At 37.1% G+C, this 18,212-nt stretch overlaps 2 protein-coding genes and 1 long non-coding RNA gene across 3 annotated transcripts; all 3 read right to left on the bottom strand.

Moving 5' to 3' along the window:
* Positions 1 to 467: 467 nt before the first annotated feature.
* Positions 468 to 1,865, bottom strand: LOC124321003 (alpha-(1,3)-fucosyltransferase C-like). Its single transcript, XM_046783920.1, has one exon. It carries the CDS (start codon positions 1,863 to 1,865, stop codon positions 468 to 470), a length of 1,398 nt encoding a protein of 465 aa, XP_046639876.1.
* A 1,945-nt stretch (positions 1,866 to 3,810) lies between these two features.
* LOC124320994 lies at positions 3,811 to 4,601 on the bottom strand. Its single transcript, XM_046783911.1, has 4 exons — positions 4,482 to 4,601; positions 4,239 to 4,414; positions 3,973 to 4,167; positions 3,811 to 3,909 (listed from the first exon to the last, which is right to left on the bottom strand). Exons 1-4 carry the CDS (start codon positions 4,555 to 4,557, stop codon positions 3,811 to 3,813), a joined length of 546 nt encoding a protein of 181 aa, XP_046639867.1. The 5' UTR covers positions 4,558 to 4,601.
* Positions 4,602 to 8,749: 4,148 nt separating this feature from the next.
* LOC124320534 lies at positions 8,750 to 11,119 on the bottom strand. The gene is made up of 3 exons (XR_006913977.1): positions 11,031 to 11,119; positions 10,855 to 10,927; positions 8,750 to 8,811 (listed from the first exon to the last, which is right to left on the bottom strand). It is a non-coding gene; the product is annotated as an uncharacterized LOC124320534 (long non-coding RNA).
* Positions 11,120 to 18,212: the final 7,093 nt, after the last annotated feature.

Here is an 18,212-nt window from a genome sequence, read left to right as displayed (position 1 = left end):
TCATTTCACGTAATGTATAACATGCAGTAAAAGACTTTTTCCAGATGTTGTTCTCGACCCAAGCGCAGTACTGCAAGTAGAAACCATTAATAGTTGCCTCGCTTAATAGGCTAGTTTAGACTTTAGAAGTATTACACTGTTAACAAAACCTTACCTTCACCAAAAACAATATCTTCAAACTTGGTCTTTCAATGTAATAATTATCAATGAAAAACACATAGAAATTCTATGTATTGTTGACAGTATACGTGTATTTAAGTATTAGGGACAAGGAATCCAACGGAGAAAATTCTATTTATCCATGACAATGCTGATAACTCTGGAAAGAACATATAATGTGTGTCAGAAACAACTGTCTTGTTGTCAAAGGTAGCAGCATTATATTATTTAAAGAGCTACATTATGCAATTGAATCCATATTATATCCATAGAAAATAATAATTGAGTCCAATCATGCGGTCTTCCGGTTAAGAAATGCCGTATTTATTCAGGATACTCGATCCCGGTAAACAGGAAACGGTGTCGTAATACCATTTGGCCATATCTTGGTATACTTCTGATGAATTATTTGACTGTTGCTCTTCCGATTTCACTGCGTTGAGTTTCTGACAAAGGCGACACCAACCCTCCGATTGTTTCTGTTTGTTTATTTCCCAGTCCTTGTTCCAGCCCAGGTATTCCGAGTAGAGCCGAGGATTACGCTCGATCAGGAGGAGGTAATCGGCCAGAGCTTTAGGAGACTCGAAATCGGCCGCGTTGATGTAGGAATGGGGCGGGGCGTAGGCCGAGTAATCGGCACCTCCGTAAACGACGGGAACGACGCCCATCTCGAGAGCCCGGTAGAATTTCTCGGTGATGTAATCGGGGCAGATGGAATTTTCCGCAGAAATGTAAAACTTGTAATCATATAATAATTGGTCGCATTTCTTGCTGCCCCCGCGGAGGCATTTCAGAGGTCCGCATCCACCAAAAATGTCGATGGGGATGTACTTGGCCACTTGGCGGAAGAAGATTTCACGTTTACTTGGAGTGTTGCAGTTGGTAACGAACCAAGCCACCGATTTCGTCCGGTTGGCAACTGCCGGATGCTGTCTCGATTGATTGATTCCGCTGAATTGCCAAAAGGTAGAAGGATCCGGTGGAGATTCATCCGGCGACAATAGCGGAGGTAATGTATTCAACTGCACCGATTGATTCCTCCGCGTGATACTGCCGTAACTGGAACTGTAAATATCCGAATCCCGACGGTACGTCATCGTCCAATTAAAAAATTCCAAATTTGTGGCCGGATTTTTAAAGACGGGGAAATTTCTGTGGCTGACGTAGGCTTCGTAACAGAATAGAATATAGCGCTGGTGAACATTTCTGTGCATCGGCAAATCTTTAACATTGACGTCGAATGGGTGGAAGATTATTGCGTCACTTTGGTTGACCAAATTTCGATCAGTGGTCGTCATACAATTATTGACAGGACATTTTGCATGGATGAAGGCGTCTCGTCCGATACCAAACCCATAATCTTTCACTCCAAAAAAAGGTGTCCAAAATAAGATGCGCTTCATATCGTATCCAGCAATTTCATTAGGGTTGGCTAAGTTGTTACTGCTGTTATCGTTTTTGAAAATAAGAGTGGTGGGTAAGTAATTGTCAAATTTCTTAGTCAAGTTGAATGCAAGAATGCTTTGAATTAGAGGATTATAATGATGAATGATGGATGATGATGGGTTATGCAAAATTGAGTAAAAGAAAATTATGAAGACAGTTATGAACATTGCTAGGGAATAGAAAAGGCTCTTGCGCAATTTCGTAAACACCGTGGTAGGAAAGGAAAACTCGCGAATAAACTGTAGCACTTTTGTCACCATATTTATAGTCAAACACTTGACTCACCAGTAATCACAATCAGCCCAACACTTTAAGAATATTGGTAGGCCTAGTCCTTTATAGATGATGGTTTAACCGATGGTTTGACAAAAAGTGGGTATACTTTTAGAATCAAAACCGCCGAAGTAAACAAATTTCAACGGAGTGAAAGAATATTCTTCTGGAAACAGACTACTGCTGTATGCTGTAAGTGTGGTTTCGTGATCGTTCTGAGAAGCAGAATAACCTTCAGCATACAAATCTAAAATAAAACTTCTTTTCTGCAAAACAATTGTTGGCGTAGGGATTTTGTTCAAGCTCCACCCATTAACATCTGCTTGACGTAAGAAAATTCTAATCTCTGAGATTAAATGCCCACTACTCTGAGAAAAATGGGGTTTGCTAAGTTCCAAACATTTTGTGGTTTGGAGATATTTCCAAACACATGTTTAGGTATAGGGAAAAAAATGTTTGGGTATAGGTAAACATTTTTTAGGTTTAGCTATACGCAACATTTTCGTTTAGAGACTGGACAAAGAATCTGGCGGGATAAAAAAAGGTAAATTTTCTTCCCCTTTCTATTACTTCCGTCGGTGAAAACAAAGAAAATGAAAGCTACCCCTCTTTTAGTCACCTCAACCTCCCATCATATTTATATATAGGTTAAGAGAAATCAATTATAAAATAAGTTTAATACCTGTGTTACGGCGATCGGGTTTGTTTGAAATAAATAAAAAGCTATACATCATGATAGAGAAGTAGCGTTTGTGCAGTGTGTAGACGATCTCGCTTTGGTAGCGAAAAATTTACAAGTCCCTATTTGGTCATTCCCGAGAATAATATCTAGCCATAGTTTCTATAGTACTGCGTAAATATTATAGCTAAGTCGGTAGCATAGTGATCCGCAAAATTTTTACAAATTGTGAGTAGGTTCGATTCCAGGTTACATGTTAGTTAATAGTAGCATAGATGGTAATAGAGAATTTTCCTTTTTGTGTACGCAATCGGCCTGCATTTTCTCCCCTAAAATCTTATGATGCTTGCTCTACTTATCCTATAAAAGATCATAATACACTGTCTGTATGTTAAGAAAAATGCCAAAGCTTACTTAAATGCTAGTATATAGCTTGGTAAGTCAATCGGAAGTCTGAATGAAATTCCATCCATGTAGATTTATAGCATTAGTGACAGACTCAAACGACAAGTTACTACAGTACATGACTGTTAATTATAGGTTTTCCCAAATTCAGTTCCACCTAAAACGTACGTACAAATTTCTAAAATAATTGACAGACAACCCCATGACAACAGGTTGGAGTAGTAATTGTTCTTGGATTTCACTACAACTTCATCAAATAATTCAAATCCTCTGGGCTATTTTTACTTTCCACTAATAATACCTTTATTATGCTCAATCTCTTAGATCTTATACGAATAAAAGAAAATTTGTAACAACATTTTTAATGGATGCTCAAAGTTTTATTGATCTAAAACCCTTTCGACTTTCCCTATACATTTTCTCCTAAGAGACCAGACTACTATTGTACAGTATTTGACCGCCAAGTTTTATTTCTCTCTTTAAACATTGAAAGAATTTTGAATGTAGACAACTTCGCGGATATAACAATTCGAAATCAGACCAGTTTTGGTAAATTTGTTGCTCTCCATCAAACGAGTCAAGCCCGGTTCACCTTCGGTGACGTGATTCCACTCCGCAGTCACCGTCTAAACGCATCCGCAATTAAAAAAAAAAAACGTAAATGTAATTGGCACAAAAAACAAACTGCTGACGTATCAGGTGACCACCTATACCTTCATGTTGACTTTGTGCCAAGGAATGGTTTTCAAGATATTATACTCAGCTTCTTCAACGTCAAGTCCAAAATAGTCGACGTCGGTTCTACCGATTGCAAGTAGAATGGAGTAAAGCGGGAAAAACTACATTTTTTAAATGCTTTCTGTGTCTTTCTGCTGGCTTTGCGGTTGTTTAACATCTTTCTCCTCGATAATGGCGCCAAACGTTTCGGCGGTACCACTGTAGACCACCTATATGTTCCCATGACATTAGCGAATAATTGGCTGCTGAACAAAACACGTTGAAGGACTTACTTCCATGGGAAACGGTTTTGTACTGAGACAAGCGGGCGAGGTGAACGCTTTGCGATTGCGAGATATAAGCTGAGTGAACGCTTTCTTGTCCGCTTCAATCAGCAATCCACTCCATTCGAGTGAGCGCTCCATGTACAAGGTGTTGGAAATAAATTCACCGTCGAATCCACCGCATTCGATGAAAAAACCATTAGTCTAATCGACAATTCAAAGACAAAAAAAAATAAGCTATAGACAACAACGTCTTATGTAGAATATTTGTTTACTTGATTGTGCAGGAGTCGCAAAATCTCTTTAGATTGCCCGTCGGAGGGATCGATCGTTTCAGAATGATTCATGTTATAGGGCACGTTTTTCGGTGCAGGTTGGCGCAAGTAACTCTCGCGAATCAAACGGATAACACAGGGATGATCCTGCTGTAGTTGATTTGTGTTGGCGTACTCTAGAATCGTATAACGGCTGAATATAGTTTCAAAAAATCAATTCCCTGCTCCTGATTTATTACTTACCTATTGTGCAATAAGACGGCGCTAAATATTTATCTGCTGGTTCTTTAGCCCAGTTTTCACCAAAAGTTTCTTCCATCAAGTTGTACTTTGTCGCAATCTCCACTGATGGAACAGGAGTTGGAATCAGAATTGGTTGGTCGGTAATAACAATAGGAGGGTTCTGCCATTTCGCCAAAAAGTTATAAGCTATTGTTTGTCTAGTGCTGACCAATTTTAGAATCAACTGAAATCTGAATCTTTTAATAGAAACAATTTGTTAGTTTCAACGGCTACTAAATTAGTAAAATCTCAACTGAAGTAATACAGAAAAGTGTTGATGTTTTCCAGCAACCGGGAGGGAAGTAGTGAAACATGCACTTTGCGACGAATAAGGAATAACTAAACTCACAATACTTTTCAGAGCTTGCCTAATCCTATATCTAGAAGAAAGTCGGATGCGAGACGGACGGTTAAAGAACCGGTGGACTGCAACATGTCTGTGAACATCGCCCTCTGTAGGCCGCATGTGTAAATGATACAGCAAAGAATTATAACATGCAAGATGTAGACGTTATTACATAAATATAAACTAACGTTGTTATAAGCACTCTTATTTCTGCAGATATTCATTTTACAACCTTCGACAACCTCATTTAACCAAGTCAAACTAAATCAAAACCATTCAGTTGGTTTGAGGAAATGAATGTCTAATGATTGAGATCGCAAGGACTGCCAGCTGTTGCTTGTGGTGGGGAACGTTATCGAAGCTGAGTAAAAGCTTTGTTTGACATTGAAAACTGCAACCACTTCTGCTGGACCAAAAAAAAAACGGTTCAAAAGAGTTTACCGCCGAAAATAAAATAAAATTGTGAAGGGGTGGTTTTTGTCTCAGCAGTCAGCACCTGCTGTGGTTCCCACTGTTTTTACAAAAATACAAAACTAAAACTAAAACAAGCCGTTAGGTGGACAGGGAGCCATATTACATGATGCAAACATGATAATCTCACAAAAGTGGAAAATAGCATATTTGTCGAATAACAGCAGAACAGATTTTCACATTTACTATGTGGAATGCAGTTATCATCAGGCTTACGCTTCCTCCATGTGCCAGATGTCGTCGAAAATTGTAACATTCAAGAAATACTGCAGTCTGACTGATATGAATTCGAATTGGCCTTCTTTGTTTACACAACTTCATTTTCCCCGGGTGTCACGTAAGAATAAGACAACAAAATTGTCTATAATTATTTAATTGGGGATCTCGTTCTTGTTTTAGAAAATAGTCAAGCGGAGAAGGATTTGAAGAAAACGACGAAAGTCGGTCTCATTTTAAGGAATTCCGCTTGACAAAAAGGCCAATAAAATGAGCTGCATTCCGAACAAAAACAACAAAAGAATTCAACAAAGAAATTGGAAATTATACAATAGCCAGCGGAACTATTTTTGAAAGGCATTTAGCGTGAACAGTCAACAAGGGGAAAACAGATAGAGAATGACTATAGACAAAGAGAAAGATTTCATTGCGCGATTTAATTTGCAGTTCAAGCTGAATGAATATCAATTCTCGAACTGACATGAAACTGCGGAAAACATTAGCAAAATCTTTTTGACTTAGATATACAAAATTTGATGTGCAAGCTTTCTCATTTCAGGAAGCGTCGCCGTTTACGAAATAATCAAATGATGAGCATTCAAAAGTCCCGAATCACTTCCGTAACAATAAAAAAAATGAACATGATTTCGCTTGGAAAAACTTGCTTGCTTTCTAATGTTCAAACTGAAACCTTTCGACCAATGATCTGATGGAACCTGACTGTACCTAAAATCGCTTTAAAACCACCACCGGCGCTACAAGGATCAACTGACAAGCACGACAGTTGGTATCACCTTTCGATTCCTCAATTTAAACACGCCGCCAAATGATCTTCTAACGAATGACTTCTAAGCTTACACACTATCGACAATTAAAATGACTGACCTTAAGGCCTTAAGATGCGACGGTAGACGCTGCTCTCTTTCCACGGAAGCTTAGAGGTTGTTTCAAATACTTAGGCACCTAAGGGAAAAAGTAATTTGGTAATATCAGAACAAAATGTAACATGGAAACTTCAAAAATTCAAATTAAAAAAAGTAAATTGATCTTCTACACGTTGAAATTAGGAATCTCAAAAATCTGTAAACTAAAAAAAATTATCTACTCTATATTGGTTTTAGTTCAAACTTCTCTTCATTATATACTATTTACCTATATCCTAATTAACAGTAACCGATTTACAGCTCATGTAATTTGGGCACATGATGTACCCAAATTAAATGTTTCGAATGTCTTCATTTTAATTTTAAAAATTGCCTACGTAGTAATTACTACTGAATCAGTCAACTGCCTACACGTGGACATCTAGCGGCTGATGGCTCCAGTTTTTTCGGAAAACAAAACCAACCAAAACAAGAAACAATAAATGTAGCGACCACATTTCACATCGTACATTAGGCACCTAAAAATTCACAGCACCTCCAACGGGACCTTCCCTTATTCGAAACTTATAGAATCGAAGAGCTATTCTGCGACCATCAATAAATTGTTTTGCTGATGGATAATTAGCACAGTATTTGTTTTAACTTGATTTGGGGCGAGGATTTCAAATATTATAATCACGATGTGCAAGCATAGTTTAGCATAGTTAGAGGGAAAACAACCAGCATTTACAACTTACAACACTCGTTACACCGCACAGTTGAAACAAAAACGGCAACCCACATACTACACGATTTTAATAACAAATGAAGTTCAGATTTACCTGAGCTGTGAAGTGATGGAACAAACCGCCAAACAGTATGCGAAAGAAAAACACGAGGACAAGACGGGGAAGGATGAGAAAAGAAGATTCATCTGATGTGCGGTGTAGAATTAAGTGCTCTCTAAGAAACGCTGTGTTGAAAAAGGGAAACATGACCATGCTTTGAAAATATTCTAAATTCTATGTTTTCAAAACGGAAACACAAAGTTTAAAAGATGGAGTTAATTTCTTTTTCTCATTTTTACCTTCGCGCCACTTTTGACATTAAACCTAATAAACGCCCCTCATTAAACGACACATGATTTAACTAAACATTGCGTTAAGAAAAGGTAAAAATGTTAACTTTTTGCATCTCTTTGGCGGGATGTAAAAAACAAACATTTTGAAACATCAACAAATGAAATAAGTATATATCGCGTGAATTGGTTTGATAATCAAGTTTATTGCAAACCTAATCTTTAGTTTGTATACATTCTAGCAGAAAATTATCAACGGCTTGTTTCGTCTAAATTTCACACAGCGGCGGTAGAATAATTATTCAACATACTTAATAAAAAGCCCGTGCCACTTATATGATATGACTGCGATGGGTATTGAACTCGGGACTCCCGGGTCCCAGTTGGATGCTGATCCACTGTGCCATTCTAGATATATTTTGAATCCATCACAATCATGGCATATTAGACGATGGGCGTTGGGCGTTGGGACCTTTGAAAATTTTTCCGAATATCCAAACATCACTTCCAATTCGCTTCGTAGCACCCATCACACACACCACACAAATGAATTAAAAAACATTATGTGAGCCATTTGGCGACACACTCGATGCATAGATATGCTTAGTCAACAATATCGACGGACAAACTAGATGTATAGGCCATTTCACGCACCGTGCCTATGCACGTTACGTATGTTTAGGCAATACGCATACATATAGCATACGAAAGAAACAGTACCTAATGAAAAGCTTTTTTTACGCTAACTGTATTAAAGTATGTTGACTGATAGTACTTTTGGGACTTTAAGTACTTAATCTCTTGAATCGTACTTATTTGAAAAAGTTGTTTATGGCTTTCTTGAAACTATGTTTGGAATTGTCCCCTCAATGAATTGTTTTTATCTAATAAAATGAATATATAGAGGATCAGAGGATTAGATTTTTACCAAATTAGGTATAAATGCATTAGCTGCAAATTAAAGTATTCAACTTTAAAGTTAATTCATTTATTTATGTAAATAAAATTTTGTAAGAATTTCGAGAAATATGCAAATAAGGGGAGGGATAACAAGGCCATGGCTTCCAGCATAGCCTGGGGTTCTTTCGGGGCGGTTAGGTTAAAAACAAAAAGAAAACAAATGTGTTTGGTTGGGGGAATCATTTTTGTTTCGAAAAAAATTTCTAAACATCGTGTGTCGGAGGAGGTGACAAACAAGTCATGTTTAGATATAGCAAAACATTAGTTTCCTTTTAGAACACAGCGTTTCTTAGAGAGTGGAGAAATCCAGTCGTAATAGCTGCAGGTGAGTCAATTTACACAAACCGAATCTAGTTCCTAAAGCAAATAATAATCACTACATTAATTATAGGCAAAGTATTTAACTATGTACACATCAAATGTTAACTTAGAATGAAAACAAAAAAGTAGCGGTGTCGAGGCTGAACAAACAGAAACAAACTAAAGGAGCTTCTACACAATTCTAAGATTACACAACCAATTTCAAGAAATCATCAACCACTGGAAAAAGTAAGGACCCACTCTCTAAGAAACGCTGTGTTCTAAAAGGAAACTAATGTTTTGCTATATCTAAACATGACTTGTTTGTCACCTCCTCCGACACACGATGTTTAGAAATTTTTTTCGAAACAAAAATGATTCCCCCCAACCAAACACATTTGTTTTCTTTTTGTTTTTAACCTAACCGCCCCGAAAGAACCCCAGGCTATGCTGGAAGCCATGGCCTTGTTATCCCTCTCCTTATTTGCATATTTCTCGAAATTCTTACAAAATTATATTTACATAAATAAATGAATTAACTTTAAAGTTGAATACCTTAATTTGCAGCTAATGCATTTATACCTGATTTGTTAAAAATCTAATCCTCTGCATCCTCTATATATTCATTTTATTAGATAAAAACAATTCATTGAGGGGACAATTCCAAACATAGTTTCAAGAAAGCCATAAACAACTTTTTCAAATAACTACGATTCAAGAGATTAAGTACTTAAAGTCCCAAAAGTACTATCAGTCAACATACTTTAATACAACTAGTGTAAACAAAGCCTTTCATTAAGTACTGTTTCTTTCGTATGCTATATGTATGCGTATTGCCTAAACATACGTAACGTGCATAGGCACGGTGCGTGAAATGGCCTATACATCTAGTTTGTCCGTCGATATTGTTGACTAAGCATATCTATGCATCGAGTGTGTCGCCAAATGGCTCACATAATGTTTTTTAATTCATTTGTGTGGTGTGTGTGATGGGTGCTACGAAGCGAATTGGAAGTGATGTTTGGATATTCGGAAAAATTTTCAAAGGTCCCAACGCCCATCGTCTAATATGCCATGATTGTGAAGGATTCGAAACATATCTAGAATGGCACAGTGGATCAGCATCGAACTAGGACCCGGGAGTCCCGAGTTCAATACCCATAGCAGTCATATCAAACAAGTGGCACGGGCCTTATATTAAGTATGTTGAATAATTATTATACCGCCGCTGTGTGAAATTTGGACGAAACAAGCCGTTGATAATTTTCTGCTAGGATGTATACAAACTAAAGATAAGGTTTGCAATAAACTTGATTATCAAACCAATTTACGCGATATATACTTATTTCATTTGTTGATGTTTCAAAATGTTTGTTTTTTACATCCTGCCAAAGAGATGCAAAAAGTTAACATTTTTACCTTTTCTTAACGCAATGTTTAGTTAAATCATGTGTCGTTTAATGAGGGGCGTTTATTAGGTTTAATGTCAAAAGTGGCGCGAAGGTAAAAATGAGAAAAAGAAATTTACTCCATTTTTTAAACTTTGTGTTTCCGTTTTGAAAACATAGAATTTAGAATATTTTCAAAGCATGGTCATGTTTCCCTTTTTCAACACAGCGTTTCTTAGAGAGCACAAACACAACTGTCGTTTGGAGTGGAAACGTGGCATGGTTAATGTCTGCTGTAAATGGCCAGAAATAGGATAACTGCAAAGATTTCTGTTTTCAGCAAATAAGCAGTTTTATAAACAAAGCATTAGTACTCTTCGACAAAAGCTTTAGGCCTACTTTCCAATGTTCTGTCACTAAATTTGTAATTTAAAAAAGCTTGTAACTTAAACCTCCACCAGATGCAAAATTTTTGCTCTTGAATTGTATGCTCTTCTGGAGAACAAGCAACAAAATTATCAGCATCTGCAGCTGAATAAAAAATGTATCTAAACACAAGTTACGAAGAACGACCAACAAATCTACAACATTAACATCAAAATTTCATCAGAATAGAATCAAGTGCTTTACTTGGGTTACAAATATTTAAAATATACACCTTAGAGGAACAAAATAGAATTGAATCAAGTCACTTTAAATGAAACATAGTTACGTTTTGGATTGCAAACATGATGATTATGAAGCGAATAGGTACGGTACGAACTACGTAGGGAAATGGTCCATTTCTGTAAAAAAAAAATATCAAGCTCACTTAATTTAAATCAAGGTCACTAAATTTAACTTTCTATTCGCATATAACTTTATTACTTTAATCGACATAAAGGTTACCAGGAAATTCACAATGTCATCCGAGTCTCCAGCTCATTTCAACAAATAACGATCGACCATCGACGGAAGGAAAAGCAGACGACTTTTCCATCATTTCATTTCCGTAAAAAAAGAGCCACCTAGCGGAAAAAGGTTAAACTCTTCTGAGCGGGGGAAGTTATGTTCATTTGTATGTCCAAAATCCATCAAAATCATGAGAAAATGTCTGTAATAAAAAAATTAAAGAGCTTAAAAACCAAAACAAGAGCACTTCAAATGGAAGATAAGAATTCAAAAAATGACCTAGGGAACACCGGTAGCGTCGGGGAACTTATTTGTTTTTGCCATATCTTGCGAAGCCTATGAACCTAAATAGCATGATTTCTTTTTTAAACAAGTTTTATGCTAATTATCCTATTTTTGGTTAAAAACAATTAACTTAATTAAGACATATTTTGATTCACCATCTCAGCACATAAAGTAAATGATTTATCAGCTTCTCACCAATGTTACCATTAGCACTATGACCTATGAGTTCCCTACAGAGTTATGGTTGTAATTTAACTGAAGTATTCATATTTGAAAACGTGAAAGAATTCAACTGCATCAACAAATTTTTCGTATCGCGTCAATCTTGTTTGTTTTTTATAGACTACATTTTCAAACGGAAAATATTAAAAAAATTCCTTAGCACAATCTCAAATCGGCTAATTTTAATGCCCCGGTCAAGTTGTGCGGTCGACAATTTTCAGGGCACGAAATATTAATAGTTTGCAATTTGTACTGCGACGAGCCGACAAACCAACCGTTTTGTCGTTTGGGGGTCGGGAACGGCTGACTGCCCCGGAATTTTCCACAGTGGTAACTGTCGTGTGCAACCTAACACGTATGAAGTATAGCCTAGTATTAACAAGCTCATAAAGGTGAACGGTGAACATTAAAAATCTACCATGCTTTTGACAGCCATCGGTTGAAAGTAATTAATCAGCAATTCTTGGTCGTATCCTTTTTTGTGCAAGTGATTTCTGTGGAACAACTTTTCTGCCGTAGACAAAATTGCAGTGCGTTCTTGGCAAGGTTCTTGGCTGATTTTGGTTCCCCAGAGACCTAATGATGTGAATCCAAGAAAGTGTGAAGCTTTTTGTTAACACATATCCATATTGAAATTAACAGCTAAAGAGCTATAGTTTTAATTCAACAAATAATAGTTCAAATGTCTGATAATTGTATGAAACTCAAATCGAAATGTGTAGCACCCACCTCCAAGGAAAAACAAGTTATGATACGGATGGTCTCGAGGGGTAGTCAACTCATGATTTGGGTGTAAGAATATTTAAATAAAAATATATTTTTCCGTATTTTTTATATTTTTCCGTATTTTTTATATTTTTTCGTATTTCTTATATTTTTTTTATATGTATGTTGTTTTGTGAGTAATATTTGCCTACTGAATAGTATCAACGTACTTAAACTTTTTTATACACTAAAAAAATTGAAATACTACCCTGTCACTTATTTTTCTATAGTACTTAAATTTTTTTCCTACTTAACATACTTATTTTAAAAATAATAGACAAAGCTGTGACTGGAATTGATCACGGGATTAACGGTTGCGGTCGGATGCTCATCCACTGTGCCATTATAAATATTAATACTCCTTCACAATCCTATGGTATCACACGACGGGAGTTGGAACTTTAATAGAAACTTTTCCGAATGTTCAAACTTCACTTCCAATTTATTAAGGTGGAAAAGGTACTTAAATCCATTGGGCACTTATTTAAAAAACTTATTAAGAATGCAAATTAAAATGAAGTATGTTGCCCCAGAATAAGTAAGAATGCTGAAAAAGTGCAAAGTTATATTAAGGAGGGAAAGGTACCATTGGGCACTTATTTAAAAAAATTATTAAGTATGCAAATTAAATTAAGTACATTGCTAAAGAGTAGGGGAGACCGGGGTCATTTGGTATACGGGGTAAGATGCGCATTTGGCTCTAATTTGTATCCATTTGAAATGTCGCTTTTTTCAGAATAGCCATAATGGGTATTTTTACTCATAGATGGCGTCCACCAAAAAATGTTTCGTCTGCACTTCATTCGTAAAGTTTTGATCGTCAAAAACGTGATTCAGTTTTGCCGACCAACTTTTTTTTCGCGGACTATTTTTCTATTCCCTCTTAAGGTATGAGTAACATATTTGTGTAGTGATGTTTCGTAGATAGCTTATTCCTCAAGTTATGTTACCGTTTAATTTTTTGGGGGCAAGTTGGCAACATGGGTGCGTCTGTCAAAGTGAGGCTATTCAAACTTTCTTCTTTTATTGTTTTAGAAAAAGGAGAAACCACGTTAGAAGAACTTACAGAGTAAAGGCCCCATCTGATGTTATTGAAAGAGAGTTGCAATGGTGTTGTACGATGGAAAATCATGTTCTAGTGTGGCTATTCTTTTTGACATTCCAAGAAGTCTAACTAGATATGTTGAAAAGAAGAAGAAGTCAGGTCTAGAAGAACAAAACATGCCTAATAGTGTTTCTCCAACCCATCATGGTTATTCATCTGTGCGACAGGTAACAGTTTTGTTCTAGTTTGTTATAATATGAGCTTATGTGTGTAAACATTTATCGTGCAGGTTTTCAAAAAGGAAGATGAGGCTCTGCTAGCTGATTACCTTCACCGTTCAGCAGATATTTACTTTGGATTGGTCCCAATTGATGTTAGAAAGCTGGCTTTTAATGTTGCCACAAATAAAATCTAAAAATCCCACCTTCGTGGACTGAAAAACTTGCAGCTGGACCAGACTGGTTTGCATCATTCATGAAACGCCATCCCACCCTGGCAATAAGAAAACCTAAGGCTACTTCCCTGGCAAGAACGTCATCATTTATTATCCACAATTGTAATTTGTTCTTTGACAATTATCAAAGAGTGTTGCCAACTTGGTGTAACAAAAGTTTCAACACCTGAGAAGGGTAGAAAAGGCCAGAAACAAATAGGTAAGCTTTTTGGTTAGCCTATCTTTAATTGCATATCATTAATTATGCATACAATTTGCATTCATTTGCCAGAATCAATTGTTTCAGGAGAAAGAGGTGTGTTGGTGACGGTTTGTTGTTCAGTTTCCAGCTGCGGAAATACTTTTCCACCCTTCTTTGTCTTTCCTCAGTAAATAACATTGTTTTTAATAAAGTTTTTTGTCTTTTATTAAATTTCTTTTTGTTCTATTTCAGAGTGAATTTCAAGAATCATTTTCTCGCAGGGGGACCTCTAGGTTGCGACGGTACAGCCAACAAATCAGGTTGCATGAATGATGCTACCATGGACCTTTGGATTAAACATTTCATTCATGCAAGAGCTGCGTCGATGACAGAGAAGAAGATGACGAAAGTTATGTTTCCTCAAATCTAAGACGGCCCTGTAGTAGGCCCTATGTGCCTATGTTGATTGTAAGGCCAACCTGCCCCAGCTGAAAGGGCAACTTGCCCCGGCGGCAGGGTAAGTTGGCCACTGAAAGTGTCGCAATAAAACGGTTGTTTTAGTAAGAACTATTTTCGTATTGCTTATTTTTTCGATGCCATCTTTTAGGCGAGATAATAATTAATAATTTGAAACAAACAAAATAATGATTTCATTAATAGGCCTGTGAGTGACCGGTGTGTAAAAAGTGAGCCAACTAGCCCCGGTCTCCCCTACTTAATTTTTTTAAAAGACACTTATTTTAAGATTATTTAAGTATGTTCTCCATATTAAGTGTAAAATTTTTACATTAAGTGCAAAAATTCTCCTTTTCAGTACCCTAAAACACGTACTAAACATGTTCAGTGCAACCTTTTTGTGTAAGGCAAAAAAAATTTTCGTGTTAAAACTTTAAATATTTTTAATATTTTTAATATTTTTACATATTTTTTCATATTTTTTCATTAAAAATACGTATATACATATAAATAGTAATAATATAAATACATATAATAAGTACGGATATTTTTTCGAGTTGACTACCCCTCGAATGGTCTCTCATAATGTGAAAGGTTTTGTTGCTGGCCAGCCACTCAGCCACGGCATCTTGTTCACGAGTAATAATCACACTGTCCGAGTCCCTCGACATAAACGTGTCCACCATGTCATCCAATAAAGGTAACTGCGGCCGGAATCGAATGCATCAAATTATACCTCAATTAAGGCGTTTCAAACCATTGCAGAATGTATAATTTAACATAATAGGCCTACCCAACGCCAAGTCATCTCAAAAATGTTTCCCAGCAGTCGATTCCTGATTACTTGGGTCGCATTGCAGAGATCAATGTGGTCACGACTGCTCTTGGTTCCCGAATCGAGGACGTTGTTGAGCACTCGTCAACTTTCCACGTGGTCGCTCTTCAGCTGATGATAAATTCTCACACCCATCCTATAATATTGAATACGAATGATTATTTATGTATCGTGATGACTTATATTACTTCATTGAAATGCATTATATCACGCACCTGGATATTTAATCGGGATTATTACTGGCATTTTCTTTTTGGCACCGGCATCTTGCTGATTCTATTAACTTTTGATGTCCCCCACAATAATATAGAAACAAAAGAGTAGTCCCAGACTCCCGAACATGATCAGGTATTGGGTAAAGGGGTGGTTGTGGTTGAATCGGAAAAGCCTCCAAAACATGAGGCAACGTCGATTCAAATAAAACGACATGGAATCTTGACCAAAATTCATAACGATAAAACTTAATTGGATAGCCTAATATACGATTCAATAGTCTGTGCTGCTGTGTGCTCGCCACCACGTTTGCCGACCAACTGATTCCAAATTCTGTAGCAAATCAACATTGTCGTTTTCATGCTACATAGTACATAATGATAGATAATGTGATTTCTTTTAAATGTTTCACGACCTAGCGCGTTTTGAAAAATTCTGATTTGGCGCTTAAAATTCAAATGCGCTAGTGAGCAGCAGGTACGCCGTTCAATCGAGGAATGCTAATGAATATTGGTTTCAACGAAGCTAAGTTGCAGGAACAATTTCAATGTTTCATCTTTCACGATGTCGATTTCCTACCGGAAGACCACAGCAATTCCTACATCTGTCCGGAAGACGGAAGGCCTCGTCAAATGTCATTTTCCATCGATTACTGGGACAATTAAAAGTGCGGAATTAAATTCTCCAGTTGAAATTAAATTATACGATTGACGATTTGTTTAATTTTTTTTCAGGCCGACACCTAGAAGCCATTTCGGAAGTGCGACCGCATTATCTACGGCTGATTTCTAAAGAATCAACGGCTATTCAAATTATTTCTGGGGTTGGGGCGGAGAAGATGATCAGCTGAATCAGCGTGTTAAATTCAATAATCTGACGGTTGTGAGGGCCTTCGACGAGCAGCCGTTTCTGGTCCATAAAGCCCGCTACAAGACGCAGTCCCACCAAAAAACCCAGCCCAATCCAGACCGGAAACAGGTCCTCCCTGAAGGCAACGTCCGGTTCAAAACCGTCTGGCTCTTTGATCTGAAATATCAGCTACTCAATTTGCAATTCAAACCTCTTTACTCTCACATTCTCGTGGATATCCAGCCACGCCCAATCAACTCTTAAATTTTCGTATAACGTTGGGAGATCCTTGGGTTCTCAGTGTCAAGTTGTCATTCAAGATTTGAACGACAGAGAGGAAGAAACTGTCGTCCTCTTTGTCTTGCTTACAAGGTCAAGTTCAAATTCCTGTTCTCGAATTTTATAAATAGATAATTCAAACCCGCAGTTTTTTACCCTCTTTTTCTATAAATACACTCATCAACGGCCACTATCACACACATAAATGGCGGTAGACGGTACTAAATCTCTGGTACGTATAAATAGCAAAGTCGATTCGTTTTTAAAAACAAGGAGAGAAAATGTGTCCAATTCTTATTGCACAAAAGTCGGACATTACATTCAGGTTTTCAGGGAATGATGAAATTTTTCTCCGACTATGGAACAAAGTAAATTATTTGCGCAATTGCCATTATATCCCCCCAACCCCATATACCTGGCTGGAAGAATGACACCGAAGGAAATTAAAAATACCCATAGTATCAGCATCACGAGTCACCAAGGTTAACGAGGGATGTTGGGGCATTGCTCCTCCAAATTAAATCTCTCAGAGAATCTCTTTACACTCACATTTTGGTGGATATCCAGCCGGGCTCAATCAAAGTCTTGAATTCTTTTTATAACGTTGGCATTTATAACCGTATCATTAAGTGTATATATGTCTCATTTTCTTATATTTGTTCTTTGCCGTTGGGGGTGCGATGACCTATATGACTTCCGGTTTGAACGCAACAGCGCAGCGCAGTCATAGCTATTCCTTTATGGCACTGCGGCGTCGTTTTCAGTCACGGAGAGCTAGAGTCCTATTGTCTTCTAAGAGTAAATAATTATTCTAAAAAAATTTACGGTGATCGTAATCTTAAAACTTCGGTGGCTGTCTGAGTGAATGCGCAATCTGCTGGCGCCAGGTTATACTACCACTACAATAATAATAATACGCAATCCGACGAAAGAATGCGAAAGAATGTTCCGAAAGACATTTGAATGTATATACCTTTTATGATTCTACATCCAAGGCCAAAAAGGTAAAAACAAGGATGACAAGTGAATTTTAAAAAATGAAGAAGAACACCTTAGAAGGGAATGCAAATGGGGACGAGATATAACATAGTCTAAAACATTGATCGATCGAAAATGTCACCACCAAAGGGAAAACCGAAAAACGCGCAGAAGATTCGATTTGGTTAATACACTACTGTATAGCTAGTCTAATACATTTTGCGCTAGCAAGATGTGATAGATTTGCATTTATGGTAAAGCGTTGTTGTTGGGCGGTGGTTCGAATGTCAAGTGATATCAATCTAGATAGGAGCGGGAGAATCCTCGGTATTCTCTTTCTACTTTTCGGCAACAACATAAAAGAATTAAATAAATTTTCAAATTTTTTTTCTAGGCTCTGAGATGAGAGCTCACCTCGTTAGCCTAGGGCAATAAAGGGGTTGAGAGCGGCGAAAGGAAAGAGATGAAGCTCCACCCCCAAGATCGAAATGGACGAAAAAGACGCTAGTTTTCGCCAAAAACCTTAAAATTAGAATAATTAAATCAGACAAACGGGAGATAACACCTCTTTCATTGTTATGCATAGCATAAATCAATACCTCCTCTAAACAATAATG

The sequence above is a fragment of the Daphnia pulicaria genome, chromosome 1 (assembly GCF_021234035.1).
Source record: "Daphnia pulicaria isolate SC F1-1A chromosome 1, SC_F0-13Bv2, whole genome shotgun sequence".
Lineage (NCBI taxonomy): Eukaryota > Metazoa > Arthropoda > Branchiopoda > Diplostraca > Daphniidae > Daphnia > Daphnia pulicaria.
Note: the sequence above shows the minus strand (reverse complement) of the source record. Positions and strands in the feature narration are given on the sequence as shown.

What these genes read in the sequence shown, in the direction of transcription:
- LOC124321003 (XM_046783920.1), bottom strand. Translation starts at nt 1,865, where the DNA reads ATGGTGACAAAAGTGCTACAGTTTATTCGCGAGTTTTCCTTTCCTACC.
- LOC124320994 (XM_046783911.1), bottom strand. Translation starts at nt 4,557, where the DNA reads ATGGAAGAAACTTTTGGTGAAAACTGGGCTAAAGAACCAGCAGATAAA. An exon ending in GCCGTCTTATTGCACAATAG is followed by an intron (nt 4,415 to 4,481) that starts GTAAGTAATAAA and finishes ATACGATTCTAG; the next exon opens with AGTACGCCAACACAAATCAA. An exon ending in CAAAACCGTTTCCCATGGAA is followed by an intron (nt 3,910 to 3,972) that starts GTAAGTCCTTCA and finishes GGGAACATATAG; the next exon opens with GTGGTCTACAGTGGTACCGC.